The 16,548-nt window shown below is 38.2% G+C and overlaps 2 protein-coding genes across 2 annotated transcripts in view; one reads left to right on the top strand and one right to left on the bottom strand.

Annotated features, from left to right (window-relative positions):
• The window catches only part of LOC6639727 (zinc finger protein jing), a 154,657-nt gene that overhangs the window by 15,291 nt on the left and 122,818 nt on the right, over positions 1-16,548 (bottom strand). The window lies entirely within an intron of this gene.
• Positions 6,869-7,658, top strand: LOC26530250. Its single transcript, XM_023181855.2, has 3 exons — positions 6,869-6,988; positions 7,043-7,228; positions 7,293-7,658. The coding sequence occupies exons 1-3, from the start codon at positions 6,940-6,942 to the stop codon at positions 7,544-7,546; spliced, it is 489 nt and encodes a 162-aa protein (XP_023037623.1). The 5' UTR covers positions 6,869-6,939; the 3' UTR covers positions 7,547-7,658.

Below are 16,548 nucleotides of genomic sequence, written 5' to 3'. Positions count from 1 at the left end.
GCAAGTGGAGTCCAAACTGAGTCACTGTCTCTGTGTGTGTGTGTGTGTAGGATCAGAAGGGCTTAGCTCGGCTATTACACGGGGAGGGCGACAAGTACATTCAAGAGGGGGCGAGGGGAGTTAACACTCTGCTATAAATATTAATTGGGAACTGTTGGTAATAGAAAGGAAAAGAAGAAGTGAAATCAATCTACCCCTCAATCAAACTGCTTGATCTACTCACTTTGAGGGAACTCATCCTTTTGTCTCTCTAGAAATGCAGGTGCAGACTCTACAACACTGAAAATCTGTCTGTAGAGTCTGTACATAATGGTTTCCATAGTAGCTATAGAAAGAATTCAGTTTAGTTGTCTAAATAAAAAAAATGATCAAATCTATACAGTTCAAAAAAGAATGTCATTTGCGAACCCGAATTGAAGACTTAGCTGAGAATTTCTTGAGAAAACTGAAACAAGAAACAGAACTTTAAACGAATTATACGGCTATCTTACGGTATTTCCATATTTTCTACCATTTCTACACACACTAAGCAAATTAGATGCCAAAGCCATAAACATTCGAGGGCGTGACAAAAGGATAGAAGCAAGTTGTTGCCGAATCCAATTCAATTTATGAATTGATCCGCCCTCGAAATTCGTAGATATGCAAATGTTTTGGGCACATAACAGTAAAAGTTATATAGTTAGATATTACCCTAAGAACTTTAAGAAATAGCATTGAAATCACAAATATTTAACTTTAACAAAAAGAGAAACTCTATATACTCATGTTCATTTTCCTCCTTCGAAATTGAAGTTGAAGATGTTTTTTTTTGGCTGCCTTACCAACGGTTTCTACCTTTAATTGTCCGTTTCTTTAGTACTTTTGTATGTATATGTAGATGTGAGAATGTATATTTGACTATTTTACTTTTTTCTTCTTGGTCCTTTTGTTGGAAAGTATTTTGTGTGTGTTTTTTTACCTTATTTTTTGGTAGGCAAGTACGCCTTGGGGCGCAATAAAATGTTTAATAAATTGCAAAAGTGCGCCAGGAAAACTCCATGGCAAGAAGGGCGAAGAGCCTGGAGAAGAAGAATGAGACCAAGTCAACGACACATTGTGCACAATATTCTAATGATGTGAACGGTATAGTCATGTTCATAGACATCCTGTGTGGGCGTGGCAAATGTATAGTTTTTTGGCATTCCACGCACGTAAAATGTATTGAATAATTACATTGAAATGCCGAACGGCATACAAAATGAGAGAGAGAGATAGAGAGAGCAAGAAAAATAAGTTTTCTACAAGAAGAAGGAGTACCACCACCGGACATTGGCCACGCCCAGTGGCAGTTAGTTATAAATACTTTTAATCGTTGCATAGATATCGCACAATCAACTGATTGCATCTCACTTGCAACTTGGTTAGCGCTGCATGGCCTAATGACTGACCAGTCTCGAAAAGATTGATGCATTTTGGTTATAAAATTGAATTTCGCTGGAATATCATTCCGAGGAAAGGAAAGGAAATTCAATCGCAGGCCATTGGCCTTTAAGTAGTGCTAAAGTATCAATCAAAATGCGTGCGGTCATAATCATAAAATTACATTGAAATTTACGAATTTGTGCGCCCAAGGTGAGTTGCCTCCAACAACAACAGCAACAACAACAACAAGAGGGCAACTGGCAACTGGCAGCTGGCGGCGGCAGCAACAAAAACAGAAACAAAATAAAAGAAATGATGAGAGAAACGCTTACCGAAAAAACAAAAAACTGGGAATAAAAGAAAAAGAAAACTGAATTACAAAAGATGATTTATCATTGCAGAAGGTTGGATGAGCTATATGTCCATAGGCTTACGGGAGGATGTGGATGATATTATGGACGGATGGGGAATGGGGGGGGGGGGGGGGGGAGCAGAGATGACTGCAACTTGATTTACAAATTGGTTTGCCTGAAGGCTCTCTTGAAAAGTGAACTATGAGTAACACTTGGTTGTGGCAAGACAACAAAACAAAAGCCAAAAAAAAAAGAGGGGGCAGCAGCATAAAAATAAACTTTTCTTTTTAGCCAGGAGAAATATATTTGAAAGCTACTACAAGAAATTATTAATCGATGCTGAGATCCTAGGAAAGGCTAAAAAGAGTTTAAAAGATTCTAAAATTACCAGAAAATGGATTGAGGTTGAAGTGGAGACAAAGGTATAAAAATAATTTTTATTTGAAATCTTTTGAGTTATGGCTAAATGAATGTTAGCCTTAATGCTTTAATTCTAAGTTAAATAAATCAATTGAGAATAAGATGAAAATTTATTTATTGAACATAAAACAATTTTATTCCTAGTTTTTAAAAGTAAAGGATTTATAAATAAATTTGTGAAATTTTTACTCCTTCTTGCTTGATAATCTATCAGAACGATTTCAATCCATTCCATATTAAGGTTGAATCCTTTGCTTAGTGATGTTCAATTTAACTTTTAAGGATTTCCTTTTGTTAAAAAATAAATAATATGTGTTTTTGTGGTTTAAAATTTGTCGTATTTGTCAATTTGCAGCAATCTATCCACACATTTACATTTCTGCTCCTTTCATTTAATCCATCCGGCATATCAAGTTTTTATCTGTGTTTTTTTTTTCATTCTATTTATGTAAAAATTTATTTGTCTGTCTTTGACAAAAATGTTGGGGCAAATAAATATTTGAGAAAAAATGTTAAATAAAATATTTCGCACCTGATATACATTTGCAAACAGTTGGAGAGACTTGGAGAGACATGTCGAGAGATGCCGAGAGATTGATAGAAAGATATGGGGGAGCATTGTCAATATTTAACTTTTAATTTATTTAAAATCAATTTACGCAAAATCTTTGGTAAAATCTTTTGCCCAGAGATACACACACGCACACACACACACACACCGACACAGAGTGAAGTCGAGTAAAGTGCATTGGAAAAATCCTGCATAATTTAATTGTCTTGTTGTCGGTGTTAGTTAGTACATACAAAGTACGTAGTAGTCCGTGTGTTTCTGCATCCTGTCCTCATGTCCTTACTGGTGTCCTGTAGTCCTGGTGTCTATGTCTGGTTTGCTGTCTTGTCTCTCACTCTCCCGATACGCCCCACGGCAACGTGCAGCCGAGTTGTCTTTAATCCACACATACGAATCTTCCGCATCCAGCGGTTAGGCAAAGGCCAACACATGGGGGCACGTGAGACAGGTGGCCACAATGGCAATGCCAGTGGATTGCTCTCTGGTTAAAACATGATAGTCTCACTGTGTGTGTGGAAGCAGTTCTGGTTTTTGGGGTATTTGGGGCTTTTGCGGTCCATCGTTTTGCCAAACCACAATTACAGTGTTTGCTGCAAGTTTTATGCCAATGCGGGAGCTCACTTACTGACAGAGTTTATTAAATTTCCCCTCCTAACCGAAAAATGTTCAATCTTTAATATTTCAATTGAGGCAAAACACAGAGAAACGGAGAGAGGGGAGTGAGGGAGTGAATTGTTCAATAAGACATATAGAGTTACTTGGCACCTTTCACCCTAAATGCAATACAAATTAGCCTTTCGCCATGATTTTCATTGAGGCACTTGATGCGTTGTCTGGGTACCCGACACTCGGCTACAGTGACTTCCTCATCCTCCTCCTCCTCCAGCATCTATTCCTTCTTTCGTTGCATCTCTCTCCCCGGTGTCGACAACAGGCACCGACATTGGCGGCTCGCATTGTTATTCAAATGCTGCCATTAATACTTCACTAGCAATTGCAAATACTCGACAATGTGGAAGCAACCATCGCACGAGGCACACTGAGACTAGACTCTAGATTCGGAGGCGTGAGTTAGGTGGAGGCGGAGAAGGACAATCATACACACGGATTCCGGCTTCAACATCTCCACTACGTTGCCTTTCATTCGATTTAAACGAAAGTCGGAAAGGAGTCACAGGGAGACAGGCAGGCAGGCAAGGCGGGAAAGGCGGCATTCATATGTAAATTTTCTGTGACTTTGCAGTAGTCGGTGCTACGTTTTGGGTGCAGTTTTTATTCTAGCTTCTTCTTCTCCTTCTTGTCTCGATTCGTCTCTTCTTGTGAAATTTAATATTGGCAAATGAAAAATTTCAAGTGCTTTGAATTTTCTATTAACCAGTTGAAATCTTGTCAGTATGGAAAATTTTCATGGTTATTCTCATGGGACTAGAGATAAATAAATCCCAGTCGAAACATTGAGAGAAATCAATATTCCTTCTTCATCTCCCCAACTAAGATTGCAACATAAAACTTATTAGATTAGACAAACTTGCATTTGCCTGTGATAACTAATTAAGTTGATTACTAGTTACATGTGTGACTTACTCCTATTACCAGCTTTTGTAGGCTTTGTACTATGAGGCAGAAAATTTGTATATCTTTTTAATTTGGCGAAGGTTTCTTGGCAGTTTCTAATGAAATTGTTTAGTTTGGCTACCAATTTAAAGTTTGATGACTTTAAAATCAACAAAGTCTTTTCTTTGCCACTTTAAATTGATGGAAAAATAGAAGGCAGTTTGGGAATAAACCAATTTACATCAACGGATTCAATATTTACTGAGAATCATATGCATATGGATAATTAACACGTTAAACCATGATGTGAAACAGATTTAAATATTACCCCTTTGCTTAGAAAACTTTTAGTTGTCGGTATTTGAAATTCATTGATGATTAAAAACAAATTTGTTATTTAAAAACACGAATCCAAAAATAGAGCTGTTCCTTAATAGAGATCCTAGATTTCGATATTTGACCGATAGAAAGAAGGTTTTTGTATTCGAAGAGAATGATATTCAGTTATTGTTAATAAACCAAACCGACTAAAATGCCTTAGGATTCCATTTGAACATGTTAAAATGCCAAAATTTAACACATTCTCTGTGAAATGCAGGCATCTGAACCATCTCGGTTACTTACAGGTATCGAAAGTGATTCAACGGTGCCACAACGAATCATTTTGTGGCAGGCAGTTAAAGTAAGGAAGGAGGTAAATTGGCCTCTGGTGGCCACTAAAAGGGTAAAACTTCGGTGTATTTTTTTCTCCATCAGCAATAAATGTTAATGCAACCCAATTTTAATGGAAATCGTTGTGTATACGTTGATTGAAGTATTGCCAAAGTTATTCAACTTTAAGTGGCCCACAGTATGGTGAAAGAAGAGTATAAATAAGTTTACTACACCCGCACTTATATAGGGTATTTAGGTATATTGAAATGAAATGAAAATCAAAATCATTTGTATGTCTGCGATAAGTTTTTTTCTTGTTGTACATTGAGAGGAAACCCCGCATAACAACTACAACAACAATGACACTAGGCAACATCAATAACCCGGTCCAAGTATGCACACACACACACAGTGATACACACTCGGTATCAGAGACATCATCCCCCAAAAAGGTATTGAATTTCAGTTGTCCCTGGTCCCTTTGCCCATTGCCCCTGGTCCCCCCCTGTAGTTTCGTCTTCGTTTCGTTGGTTTCGGTGAAGCATTTAATGAATTTATCAGCTGTGGCCCATCGCCTGACCTAAGCAGCAAGCAGTTCGATGACGTTGACGATGGCTACAACAACGACAACAACTTCGACTTCGACTACTTCTACTACTTACTACTCATGTGTCGGGTTGTTGGGTTCCATTTATTCTTGAGATATTCGTAGAACTCCCACCACTCCACACCATCCACACACACACACACACACACCAACACACACACATTTTCAGTTATTCATTGTAAATTCGAAAATGTATTTTTTCTTTTTCTTTTGCTTCATCTTTTCTTTAATTTTTTTTTTTGGTTTTATTACCATTTAATGGTTTCTAGTATGAAAAGTTTTCTATATTGTATAGCCAGACAGTTGGATCTAACAATCCCATCTCTCTATAGACATTTGTAGGATTTCTTTTCCATTTCATACAATAGGTGATAGGTCTTCTTTTCCTTTTTAACTTTGTTTGCCCTCCATTGAATTGAGTTGGCCATTATATTATTTAATTGAGGATAATTCTATCGATTTTTCAGTTTTAGTATATAATTTTGAAGATCAAAGCTTGAACAAAGTTTTTTCAAAGAAAACATTAGTATTATATTGTATCTCAACTCTAATACATACTACAAAATCCTTTTTCGTAGTTGTATGAAAATTCCATTTGATAATCAGAAATCTACAAAAATCGATATCCGAATTCCTAAGAACCTTAACTATCCGAGCATCTAACTTAACCATTCTGCAGACCATTTCACAAAGACATGACTTGATTGTCTTCTTGATTAAATATTTAAAGGGTTTTGTCTTTCAGATGGTCTAAATTGTTTTTGTTTTCCTATGATTATTGCAAATCTTTATACGGAAACTTCAGAGACAAATACAAGAAGACATTCACATATGTGCAAGTATTTATGTATTTATTCATGTATATATGCATTCATATGTTGCATATATGTAAAGTATGTAGGTATGTATACCTGGTCTTAAAGGTCGCTGGTCAATCGATTTCCTGGAACATTCAGCCCACGATGCATAATGAGCACACAAATTCAAGGGAATTTCGCCAGCCGAGTAAGAATTCATTAAAAGTCGAAACCATCGACGTAGCCCATCGTCTGAATTATGCAAACGTCATTCGGATGCCGTTAATTATGGGTCGCGATCCTCCGTCACTCCATTCACTGCATTCACCTGGACTGGACTCCACTGGACTGGACTGGGTGAGTAGGTGTGCCTTGTGCCAAATCATTTTATAAATATTTCGTTTTCACTTATGGAAATATCAAGACGATATTCATATACTTATGAATTGCATTTTCAATCAAGGGAAACTCGGCAAGCTTTGAATTGTCATAAATATTGACAGTATTAGTATTAAGATATAGAGTACAAATATTTTCTTACATTTGTCTACATTAGCTTCAAAATTTCTGATCGACACGATGATTTCTTCATTTCGGATTATGTTAATTTTTACCATATTTACGACTAGTAAGTGAAAAGTAAGTGAAATCAATAGAGTTTTAGATTCACTCCTTATTACAGGTGTTAAAGGACAATGCGTTGATTGCAATAAGCACTGGCAAGTCTTCTGCCAAAGCAATTATACGGGATACTTCTGCGAGAAGGGTGCCAAGGTCACTGAAAAATATCTAACAAAAGACGAATACAGCACTAGTACAATCGGCACAGCGATGTTTGATCAATGTACGCCATATCCATACTTTTTGGGTACGTATTATGAATGAAGACAATTCTTTCTTCCATTAGCTTATTCTCTTACATTTCGGTCTAGATTACGCCAAAACTTTTTGTTGTTTCTATTCACCATCAGTTGGTTGCCAGGTTGCCATAAATCCAACCTTATATCGCTATGAAGCCTATCCAAATAGATTCTGCAGTCAATGCGAAAAGTATTGCCGTTGCAATGAACCCAGTCCCAATAAAGGATATTCCATAAAGTCCTGGACTAGACGCCGGCTCCTAGACTCACTAACAAAACTGATCTTAACCTTGACAATAAACTTCATTGTGCAATCACATCAATAAGGAAACCCACAAATTGGCTTGAAAGTTTAATAATTTAGTTTTAGTTATTTGAGTCTAAATGAGAGGACATATATGTATATAATATCCTTGAATAAACGTTCTTATAACGGGACTAAAGAGATGGGGAAACAATCTCTAGCACATTAGTACAGTTGTGGTGGATCCTTAACAATATAGAATACATTCTTCAGGAAAAAAGCATATTAATCCTTTTTAGAGGGCTAATTGTAAGTACTTTGTTTTCGCTAAAGTTCCTTAGTTCATGTAAATAGTTTTCATTTCGAAGATATAACAATTGAAATCCCTTAAAGATATTTGAACTGTAAACCGTTTTGGTATTGTCATGGCCCAAGTTTGTTTCATTTTTCATTTTCTTTCATTTTCAGGTTTCACATGTCATCCTAGATCTCTTTCTGCCTCGTGCTCTTGCTCTCAAGACAAGACACTAAATGGCACTACCGCATTGAGACTCCACCGCCCCCCCATTCAAGTGATGTCTGCTTTTGAACTATGTACACTATATACGTTTGGCAAGGACATCTAATGAAATTAAATGTATCAAAGTAGAAGAACTGCGAACTGGGTAAACACACAGAGGAGTGGAGTGGAGTGGAGTGTTTGGGGGGTGGCCGGGGAGGTAGTGGGTACATATTGAGTGATTGAACAGTTGACTGTCAGAGTCAGGACAGTGGGTTTTGGGCCAAGCAATGTACCTACCAACCACTTTGTCTAGGACTAGGTCTACAACTACATACATAGGTTTCATACACAGCCTCCTCTTGCCTTTTGTAAGTGAGAAAATGTCCCAAGTCAAGGAGAGTGAGTGGGGAAAGGAGGAGGGTGGTAGGTAAGGAGAAGTTGATACGTGACTAGGAACATTATTGTTTGCTTATCTACACTTAATTGCTTCTGGCTACACTTAATAATATGGTCTTCCCAACAAACACACACACACACACACATACATATCCCACTCTTCCATTCCACTTCACTCCATCGCCACTCGCATTCCCTGGATAGAGGACAGGAAGGGGGGCTTCGGTCTTGGTTTTGGTTTGGTTTGGTTTGGTTTGGTTTTAGTATTGGTCTTCGCGTTGTTTGTTCGGTTTCCCACTTTGCGTTGGTCGTCATCGTCATCGTCTCCATCTCCATCTCCATTTCCAACTCCATCTCCATTCCATCTCCGTCATCGTCGTCGTCGTCATCGTCATCGTCATTCTTTTGCAGCATTTTCATTCAGCTTGAGATTTGTTGCACCATAAAAAGGGCTTCTCGAGATTCTCTCTCAGCGTTGGCTCTCCACCCCTCTTCTGTTTGCTTTTTTTTGTGTTTTTGTTGCTGTTGTGCTCCATCAGAGCCAGAACCAAAGCCATTGCCATAGCCATAGCCATAGCCAGAAACCAATGCCCAGAGAGACGGGGCTATTTGTTTGCTTGGCCCGTTGTCTTGTTTTTCAATTTTGTAGCATGAAAAATTTCATTGGAATTGGTTTTTATTGTGGGGGACCCGGTTGTGATGGATTTTTCGGTAGGTACAAATTGTATGACGCTAATGGAGTATGAGGCACTTTTCTTGTTGTTTATTATATGTGTGTGTTTGTGTGTGTGAGTGTGTGATTGTGTGTAGCTTTATGGCCTGAGAATAGTGCAAGTTACTGGAGTGGGGAGAGTGTGAGGGAGGTACTTTGATTCAGACAAGGCTCATTAGTTCAAGGGCTGTAAATGTTGAAGTAGTTCACCATCGGATACTATCAAATAAATGTCGAATTAAAGGATGAAGCAATTTAATATCAGAGGAGTAAAAGAATTTGTTATACGACCAATCTGTGAGATAAAAGTCGTAATTTTAAGTGATCCTAATGCCACAAAGGCGCCAGTTCTCCACAGTTGAGGTCTTTTAAGTGATCAATATCAATTTGGAATGTATTGAGCTTTTTTTTGTTTTTGATTTTGGTAAACTGAAACTTTTAATAACTTTAATGCGAAGAGAGGTTTTACTTTTTTCCTAATGCTTTAAAAGGCAGTTTATAGAAGTTTATAGAATTGTTATCTGAATGGAGTATACATTGAAGGCTCTTATTAATTGATTTTTGGAATGGGTTGGAAAAATGTTTTTTATTTTTGTATTCACATTTAAATTTTCTGTATGTCATATACATTATCCTTAAGGAGAAGGATCAAACGTGATTATACCCTTTTTTGATTTTTATCAAATCTTATGTTTTTACTTCAAAGTTTTTGTGAAGGTCTCGAAATATGTTGTTCTTCTCGAAGTCAATTTAAAACTATAAAAATATTTAAGAAATACATATGTATATTAAAGTCGGTAATTCCTTAAATTTGTAAAAATATTCGACCATTTTAATAAAAATTGAATGACTATATAGGCGTTCTCTTTTTAAAGCATAAAAAACGCTTGCTTAATGCTCTTTAAGGTGATTAAAGGTTGCAACAAATTATCACGAGTCAAATTTCGGAAAGAAGTTCCAAGGTACATATATCTTGGAATACTAGAACTAGCCACGCCTTCTTTTCACCATTTTTATGTGAGAATATACTACTGCATTTGGTTAACAATTGAAGCACATTGCATGTAATTGTCTTTGCTCCCCTGTGCCATTTGATATTGCTTTATTGCGCCATCAATCTTGAGTGCTAATTGCTACGAATTTTAAACTCTCCCCTTGCCCTCCCCTTGTCCTCCTCTTTGCCCATTCCTTACTCTGCCTAACCACAATTCAGTCCATGCATTCTGTTCCATTGTTGTTGCTCTTGTCAGCTGTTTTTCGGGAAAGAAAAGAGAACAAAAATGAGAAATGGAAAAGTGAACAGAAAATTCTTCTTCTTCATGCTGGCAATGCAATGTCAATGCAATGAACAACGACAATTGCTAATTTACCATTGGACATTTCGTTCCCGCTCTCGCCCTCTCCCCTCTCTAGCGGGGTGACTGCAATTAGTGGGCGTGTCTCAGGCCCAGGAAGTGCGTGACTTGCAGACACTCTACATGTGTGTTTGTGAGTTCTGTGTGTGTGTGTGATGGCGACCTATGGGAAAATCAATGGCAAAACTAGACAAAAGGCATTACCAAAGAGAGAAGAGGGTAGCAGGCATAGAAAAAGGGCGGCGAAGAGAGAGACAGAGAGGGGGAAGGGAGGTGTATATGTCGACTGGTACATGACCAATAATCAGGCTAATAAACATTTCATTCACAGGCCTCATTGAGCGCGAGCCAATCATAACAACATCAACAACAACATTGGCGTCTGCATTATGCCAAATGTTCACAATAGAAGTCAAGAAAACAAAAGCCTATTTTGCCTCCATCCTCTGCCCCCTCTCCCCCCTCTGCCAGCCACCATTCTCGTCCCCCCATGGCCAATCCCTCTATATCCCTGCAAACATATGTGCAAAGCTGTGGGGCAAAAGACGTCTTCGTCTTTGAGTTCTTTTCGTTTGGCTTTCATTTTCATCGCTTTTGATGGCTGTCATAAGGAGGAAGGCCCCCGAAATAAACCGGAAATTATTGTTTTCGCTTTCTTCTTCCACTATATACAAATAGAAGGAAAAAATAACACACACACACACACACACACACATTAAAACTAAACAGTCTAAGAGAGAGTTATCCCCGCAATCCAATTTTACCTTCAATATCTTTCAAATTTAGCCATCGATTTGTGTGGAGTTTAACAGCTTTAAACGTATTTGGTTTACATACCTGAAATGAAACAAAAATTGAAAGTAAATATTTTAGTTAGCCATGTGTAAGTAATAACATGAAATCCCACAAAAATAAATGACTATTAAACATATCGAAAATTTGTATTGAATCTGTCAATCAAACATTTTGTTAAATAATTGGTTGTTAAACATTTAGCGAATTTATATTAAAAGGACGTGCTATTATTGTTGGAAATATGACTACAGAATACAATCTGTCAGTACATGAATGGAAATATACTTAATAACAAATTTCAAATTTCTATTCAAATTCAAATGTGACGTTGAATTATTCCACTTATTCAATCACATTGTATTGTGTATTGATCAAAAATAAATTGATGGAAATATTGATTCGGTCCATTTGCATATAATATTTCAACTCTTTTCACCTGAACAGCCTGAATGGCTGAGTTAATGAATCTGTCACTGATAATCAAACACCATTTACTTTGCATTAGTTAAGACAAATAAGCTCACTATAAAGCATATATATTTAACCACTCACCTCTCCCCACCACACCTTAACTGTCTCTTATCACAGTTGAAAAGGTAACCAAAGCTAGACATCTGAATGTTGCAATCAGAACAAAAAGCAAGTAAACAATACAAAGCGATACAATACAATTTCCCTGCCTTTCCCTCCGTCCCCCTCACAGACCAACAACTATATGCGTGTATATGTATTTACTTTTTTTTTGGTTGTTAATCCCACGCAATAACCCCAGCGATTAACCAAACCGAAATCAACCGTGCCGCACAGTAAAATTGCACACGGAAAAAGAAACTCCAACTCCCCAGCAGCAGATCACAATTGCAGATATTCAAACCGAAAATACAAATGGTAACAAAAGGCCATGACGACGACGACGACGACGACTACGAAATGTGGGTAAAAACAATTCCAATTAAAGCAATAGCAACAACAAAAACCCATGGAGACAAAGCACAAGGGGGGAGGGTGGCAGGACAAAAAGGTATGAAATAAAGGCAAGCCAAAAAGTCAGTTACACTGCAGCCCTGAGGGCTTCGGTCGTCGCAAAAACAGACAACTAAGTACAAAACTGAATAAGTTTATAGATGAGATTAAAGGCAAGTCAAAAGAAAAAGGAGAAAACAAAAAAAAAATGAAGAACTGGTAGAAAGGCTAAAAGACGACCTCCAACTTGCATAACGGAAGTGGCAAATGCAATAAAAGAGGGCAGAAACCCAACACAACAACTGTCAAAACTCCCACAAAATGGTCTGCGGCGCTCGCAAAAAAAAATTAATAATAAAAACCTATTTATACACTGCAAGAAAAATGTTCAAAATAAAATCCACCCTGACCAACTGTGTCCTAAGGGTAGCAAAACTCAATGATGCTTGAGTTGAGGCTGAGGCTGAGGCTAGGTCGCTCTTCTTGGCCCTAAACCAATTGAACCCATTGAATGTTCGCGCTGCGGCGTCACTTCGATTCGTTTCGTTTCGCTTCGATGTGGCCCGGTCAATCAGTTTACAACAATAACAAATTTTGAAGGGTTAACACGTGGTTCGACGTGGTCCATCCACACACATCAGCTCTAACATCCATTTACGTATCGTACACATATGCGGGTTAGGCAGTTGTATATTCAATTAGCCAACGTCGTCGTCGACATTGTCGCTGCTGCTTCCATGTCGAACATTTCCGTTGGTTAAAGCGCGTCTGGGTCTGTAAAAAGGGGTTAAAGGGTGAAGACTAGGAGTACGGGGGTCATACTCGAGCTCGGAGTTGACGTTGGCGATGAAACTGGAGCTGGAGCTGGAGTTGGAGCTACCCACTTGTTTGCATTTCTAATGCAATTTGCGGCTTGCAATGCTTTTGTTACTACTGTTCACTCGCACTCTCTCTCTCTCTCTCTCTCTCTATCGCTCTCGCTCTTTCTCCGTGTTTGTGGACTCCGAAATTGTGTGGCGTGTCGTGTCCATTAACACCTTGATGGTCATAATACATATTCATTAATTCGCAATACTGAGGGCGATTTGTCCAGCTCACACCCATGTAAATACTATGTAGATTGGATTGGATTGGCTTAGATGGGTGAGAGAGAGCAGGGCAGGGCAGGCCATGGTTTAGGTCGATCGACATGCCATGTGGATTGGAGAGAGGTTTAATTAACCTCTTACGGGAAATGTAACAGAGGCACTAAAAAAAAATGATGGAGTTAAGTGTCCAATCAACCTAAAAACATCCATATACAGAGCTCTATTAAAAAAACAGACCAAGAGTGGGAGAAAGATATGACATTTTCATGTGAAAGGATTAATTTAACGTGAAACAGAACTGGTTGAGAATTGTAATATTTTAAACCAATGATAACATAAACGAACTTTTAAACTTTAAGTTTTATTTTAGGGAAATATTAAAAGTTTTCCCTTTAAAATAAGCTATTTTACGTAAATTGTAGGTAACTCAGAGTATCCTAAGGACTCTTGTTCAAAATTAATGATTTTCTGTAAAAAAATTATTTGTATTTCTGTTCCTTTTCAGCTAGTGTTCATTAGAATCTCAAGGAATGTAAGAACATTTCAAATCAATACAGATACAAAATGTAAGCACATTTTAGCACAAGGATCCAATTATCAAGAATTTAGTGTATTCACTTGGCCCAACAAATAATCTTAAAAATATATCCTTTTATCACTGCATTCCACAAACACCGCAAAATAAGCTCGAATATCAATTAAAATACAAGATTGTGAGAAGATAGCACCTTGGAAGGCGACAAAAAAAAGACCCCCCAAAACTGATTGACTCATCTTGTAATGTCAACCACAATGCCAAGCCATTTATACTATATATATAGATGTTGCTTGGTATCCTTCGATCAAGCGTAAAACACCTTTTTGTGTCTCTCACACATTAGTTAAGGCTTGCGGCAACAAGAAGACACAAAACAACATACAACAACACAACAAAACACTTAAGCGCAACACTTTTAATTTAACATTGTGTGCTTAGAGACTGGAGGGGAACCGGAACCAAAACCCTTTCGTTTCATTGGGGTTTGCTGGTGGAGAAAGGGAGGGGGGGAGGGGGCGACAAAAAACTTGAAACTGATGCCCGGCACGTGGACATGACGGAATATATACGTATAGACAGATAGAGCAGACAACAGACAGACATTGGGCGACTTTGCTTGCCAAAACAAAGGCGAAAATTGGAAATTTTCTGGCTGGTTGTAGTTGGGGGAAGAAAACATATTCCGGACACAAACACACACACATACATAGAGAGAAAGAGAGAGAGAGAGAGAGAGACACGCACACTATTTAAATGCCATTTGAGTTGAGGGAAACAGAAAAGGGGAAACTTTTTTGGGCGAGTGGCAGAAGCGCACCCTGAAGCTGCTTCTCTGGTCTTGGTTCCTGTTGCTCTGGCTCTGGCTCCGGCTCCGTCTGATGGATGCTGTGTGAGTGTGTGTGTGTATGTGTGTGTGGACATGGCGTCGTCGGCACGCGCACAAATTAGTGAGCAGCCAAGCCAGATACAATATGAAAAGCCGAGAGCTCGTGCCAGTGAGTTACAGCAACAGCAACAACAACAGCAACAACAACAATGGGATTGCGTATAATCAAAATTAACATAACAATGCAGCGGCAACAACAACAACAACAACTAAAAAACAGCACCAACAACAACTACGCAAAGTGTTTCTGAGTAAAGGAGGAAGAAAAAAAAAAAAGAAATAAATGAAAATAAGCATGTATAAAAAGCGGGAGAATTTAAGCCGCACCGAAATGAATTTGTATGGCAAAGCAAGCCAAGAGGAGAACTTAAAAAGTTGTTGCCGAAACCATGAGAGTTTAACAATAGAGCCAAAGAAAAACGAACCAAGAAGAGCCCAAGCCGAAGCCAAGGCGCGTCTGTTGCCATAATGAAAGGGTAAGCTAAAATCCGGGTGAGTTGGGTGAGATGAGCCCTCAGCAGGGGATGGGGACGGTGAGGCGGGGAGGCGGGGAAAGGGCGTCGAACAGTGCCCAAGCCATTAAACCGAGCTGAGCCAAAGAACATTGCTTATACGCACACACACACATTGAGACTGATGGACAAACATAGATACACACACACACGCACACACACACACACAAACAGAGAAAGAGAGGCACTTCGATAAAGAAAATTCCCAGAGGGCACTTAATTTACTGCCTGGCGTTCATTTCATGTTCATTTCCCATGCGTTGCCCCACGCAATATTGCACTCATGCAATGTTGCCGCACTTCATGTTTCATTAGGAAAATTAACATTGAGTATGCGGAGGGATTAACGGGGAGCGAGGGGATCTCAAAGATCAATTCGAAGATCTTTAACTTTATGCTAAACATAATCGAATAAAAGTATTTCTTCTACAACGATAAAAACGGAATACACCTAGACCCCGCTTTGCGTCGTTTCGTTTTGCGTTTTGTCGAAGTTGCGTCGCTGCTTTATTAGTACTAGTAAATCAGCCATTGTGGCAACGCCAATATCAACTTTTACCAACATTGCCTTTGAATTTTTGGCAGTTTTACGTTTTTCAACATTGACATCTAGCTTACCTACTTCTGTTTATAATTGCGTCTTGCTATCAAAACTCGGGGATGGTTTAGTAGAAATGTTCGTAGAACAGAGTTTAACCTCCAAACAAATTTCAAAAGCGATGGGTCTGATTGACGAAGCAATGGAGAATTTTCATAAAAAACGATCCTGACAATAACAGAAGTTTTAAGGTATCCCAGGCGGTAGCTGCAAACATCAACTGCTACCAAGAAATTTATTTAAATTTACAAAAAAAAGCTATTCACCAAACTCTGGACAAATTTTTGGTGAACGAAGCCACTAAAAACTCATAAAGATAAAATAATTGAATAGGTTATTTTGATTTAATGGAAGCAGTTTTTTTTAATGAATGAATGCAATAATATTTTTGTTTTTAAACGTTTACTTTGTTCAATTTTTCTTTCTAGAAATTAGTATTTTCATAGCCCGGGAACCTATCTTTGATCTTTCCATGGTTGTCTATAGAAAATCTTAATTCACTTTGCGTCGTTTCAGTTTGCGTCGTGTTTTTTTGGAACGTATCCCCAACGCAAAGCGAGGTATACTAACCAGGATGGATTCTGCCAAAATTATAAACTCGGTTAATCGGTAACAAGTTTGTAGAAAAACAAATAAAACTCATGCAACTCTTTTACTTCTTAGGACCCCGAAGGATGGCCAAATAATATATCCATTTGATCGAAAACTACAGAGAAGACATATAAAATTTGCCCTCAAG

The sequence above is a fragment of the Drosophila willistoni genome (assembly GCF_018902025.1).
Source record: "Drosophila willistoni isolate 14030-0811.24 chromosome 2L unlocalized genomic scaffold, UCI_dwil_1.1 Seg196, whole genome shotgun sequence".
Classification (NCBI taxonomy): Eukaryota; Metazoa; Arthropoda; class Insecta; order Diptera; family Drosophilidae; genus Drosophila; species Drosophila willistoni.
The sequence above is the reverse complement of the archived record's forward strand: the minus strand, read 5'-3'. Positions and strand labels throughout refer to the sequence as shown.

Bases quoted from the DNA above. Each gene is read 5' to 3' on its own strand.
- LOC26530250 (XM_023181855.2), top strand. From the start codon at position 6,940: ATGATTTCTTCATTTCGGATTATGTTAATTTTTACCATATTTACGACT. The intron at 6,989-7,042 runs GTAAGTGAAAAG...TCCTTATTACAG, and splicing joins TTTTACCATATTTACGACTA to GTGTTAAAGGACAATGCGTT. The intron at 7,229-7,292 runs GTACGTATTATG...ATTTCGGTCTAG, and splicing joins GCCATATCCATACTTTTTGG to ATTACGCCAAAACTTTTTGT.